This window comes from Cynoglossus semilaevis, chromosome 19 (genome assembly GCF_000523025.1).
Source record: "Cynoglossus semilaevis isolate Cse_v1.0 chromosome 19, Cse_v1.0, whole genome shotgun sequence".
Classification (NCBI taxonomy): Eukaryota; Metazoa; Chordata; class Actinopteri; order Pleuronectiformes; family Cynoglossidae; genus Cynoglossus; species Cynoglossus semilaevis.
In genome coordinates this window covers 8,464,805-8,467,809 of record NC_024325.1, presented here as the reverse complement: position 1 = coordinate 8,467,809, position 3,005 = coordinate 8,464,805, and the positions used below count along the sequence as shown (strand labels likewise).

The window sequence follows — 3,005 nt, the reverse complement described above, 5'->3', positions numbered from 1 at the left end:
TGAACAGGAAGTAGACGCAGCCGTCAGTAGTATTACTACCAGTATTACTATTACTACTACTACTACTACCAGGTGAAGTCTTCAGGCCACCATACTTTTACACACAGTAGATGTTAGTTCTACTTCAATAACCTGATCTCAGTCAACAGTGTATTAGTGTGTAACACAAGGGAGCAGAGATGACTTTGGTTCTTTGTCTGTTATAACTCGATGCTGCTGGTCTAATTGTCAATGCGTGTGTGTGTGTGTGTGTGTGTGTGTAACTCCGTTAGTTCTGGTGGCGCTTCATGTGCAGTGCCAGGTGATCGGAGCGGGAGAAGCAGCGACTACAGGCGACGCACTTGAAGGGTTTGGCACCGGTGTGTTTGCGGTAGTGTCGGGTGAGCTCGTCTGACCGGGCGAAGCGCCAGTCGCAGTTCTCCCACGTGCAGCGGTAGGGTTTCTCACCTGCAGGATCAGAGAGACAGAGAGGGTTGTGAGCGAAGTGTGAGACGTTGTGCAGGGTCAGTTTGTCTAAACCAAGATGAGGATTTAAAGATACAGCAGACAACCACGAAGAGTGGCGTTTGTCAGGTGTCCAAATGTTGACACCAAACCCACAGAACCTCGGCCAGGGATCCTCACACACTCATCCTGACAGAATAGGTTCTTGTATTTGTTCTGTATCGACTCTGTATTTACTATGAAACCCTGAAAGGTCGTAGTGCACGTCCGATGCTAACTCTTGAACCACAAACTTTTTGGATTCAGTTTGTTCTTTAGCGAACGCCACAATCAAACTGTGTGACTGAGTTGTTCGTCCAGTCCGTTGGACGCAGTCACGTTTACAAATAATTGTCAGTGAACATCAATAAAAGAATGCTCTGTTGACAGACAGACAAAAGCTGAACAAACACGTGGAGCCACAGGTGTCGGTGAAAGACTGACTGATGGAGTTTTATTTATAGAGACGTCTGTCACCGCCTGTCTGTTTGTGCAGTGAGGAAAAATAGAAGCAGAGTTCTTGGTCAGGGCAGCATGAAGACAAGTCTTTGTTTTGGTAGAAGCTCATGTGACTGAAGAAGTTTTTTTTAATTCCTTGTTTTGTTGTGTTCCCAGGTGATCGTGCTGCCGTTTTAGTCTCAACTTCAATTTGAAGTACAGTGTAAATATTTGTAGATAATTACATTGATTTGCATTTTCCCCCCTCACCGAAACCAGAAGCTGATTTGACTTCACGGTGACGGTGGTTCCTGTCAATTAGTATCAACGGTCACGTGGACCGGGACGTAAAACAGTTGTGTCCTCACGTTGGACTAGCTACACTGAGCTGGGTAGAAAGTTACAGGTTTTGATCTGTAGCTAAAGTGTCAACACATCCTCCACTAACGAACACACACTGACATGACATCCAAACAGGTGACACAGCTAAAGAGAGAGATAAAGAAGGTTCAGCTTTAAAAACTGACCTGCAGTCAGTCCCAGTGGTGGCGTTTGTTTCCCCGTCACATAGTTTTATATTAAAGCCAATTAAAAAAAACTGAAGAATAAACCAGAACAATAAGCAAGAATAACAAGTCTGGCAAACACGACTCCACCCAAACATTGACATTTCCCTGCTCCGCCACAGTCTGTTACTATGGCCAAAGATTGAACTGGTTCAAAGCTGGGACTGAGAGCCAGGCATTTGAACAAACACACTGAGAAAAGTCAACAAGACAAACTGCCACATTCATCTGTTCTGAAGCCAAGAGTGCAGACAACATGCAAATATTCTTTATTTTAGGATAATAAATGTCTACATTTATAATCCATCTTGGTGTTAATTGCATAGACTTCATCACTGCTCTGTCTAGTTACCAAGTAAATTAGTACAAAAAAAAAGGACTGACACACTTCTAGTAATTCTCATGTTTTCTCTCACTAAAATTCACAAAAATGAAGAGTGTAGAGGAAACACAGCGTTTTCATGTCCACCTGCAGAACATGACGTGGCCACTAAGTGACACTGTAGCACTGGAACAGTGAAAAGTCTGCTAGGATGGAACATGTGAGAGCAGGACCAGGAAGTGCTGCTGGAGAAGTTTTCTGATGGAATGTGAGGGGCCATGTTGAGGTAACTGTCACATTAAATCAGAATCACAACTTTTTATTTTTTTTCTAAACTCGTGCACACGTTCAGCGTCTCTACGTTGTGTTCATTGTGAAAAAGAAAGTAAATCATCAATGAAATGGCAGCACTGCTCCTTTAGAGCCAACGTTCCAAGGAGCGCAGCCGTGTTTGGCTGTTAAAAGTCATTAAGTGCTGCTAGCCGGCTGTGCTGATTAGACGTCTGCCATCCATCACTTGGTGGCAGCTGTGAGCAGAACAGCAAAGGTCCAAAGAGCAGAAAGTGGCTTTTAGTGCAGAAGAAAAAAAAGACGCAATAAACACTGACAATCCTGTAGAAACAAATATGGAAAAACAATCTCTGACAGGCCACGATTACTAAACCAACAACTACCCCGTTATTTTAGAGGATATGTTTTTAGCTCTAACTCTTAAACCTCTGTCTTAGGATCATTAGGTTCAATGTCTTTTACAGGAACAGGGAACAAATGTTCACAAACAGTTCCTGTTTCTTTGGTTTCTTTGTTTGGGTGAAACTCTTGAATTTGTGCAGACGACAGACAACAGAAACCGACTGTGGCCGACACGGACCAGTGCCAACAACAAAGTTTGTGACGTAAAATCTGCAGAAATGATACTGGGCTGAGCGAGGCTGGAACAATTTAAAACACAAAAGTTTTTCCCCCTAAAACAAATAATTAAAAAAAAACCCACTCAGACACACAAACACACAGCAACACCAAACCGTCTGAAGAAGCGTGACCAGAGAGCTGCTGCTTTTATCTCCTCCCAGCCGGAGCTGATCACTGTCACCTGTGCTAAAACACAGCTGCGTTCAATAGTTCCTGAGGACCAGGTGATCAGAACTCAGGTGGAACTGCTGGTTATTTTTCAGCAGGTATTCTCACCTACTGAA

At 43.5% G+C, this 3,005-nt stretch overlaps 1 protein-coding gene across 1 annotated transcript in view; it reads right to left on the bottom strand.

The window, feature by feature from the left end:
* Positions 1 to 22: 22 nt before the first annotated feature.
* klf5l (Kruppel like factor 5 like) overlaps positions 23 to 3,005 on the bottom strand; it is an 18,009-nt gene continuing 15,026 nt past the window's right edge. Inside the window, exon 4 of the mRNA XM_008332732.2 lies at positions 23 to 447. Within this exon, the coding sequence (XP_008330954.1) occupies positions 269 to 447 (179 nt within the window). The 3' untranslated portion in view covers positions 23 to 268. The remainder of the gene's footprint in view (positions 448 to 3,005) is intronic.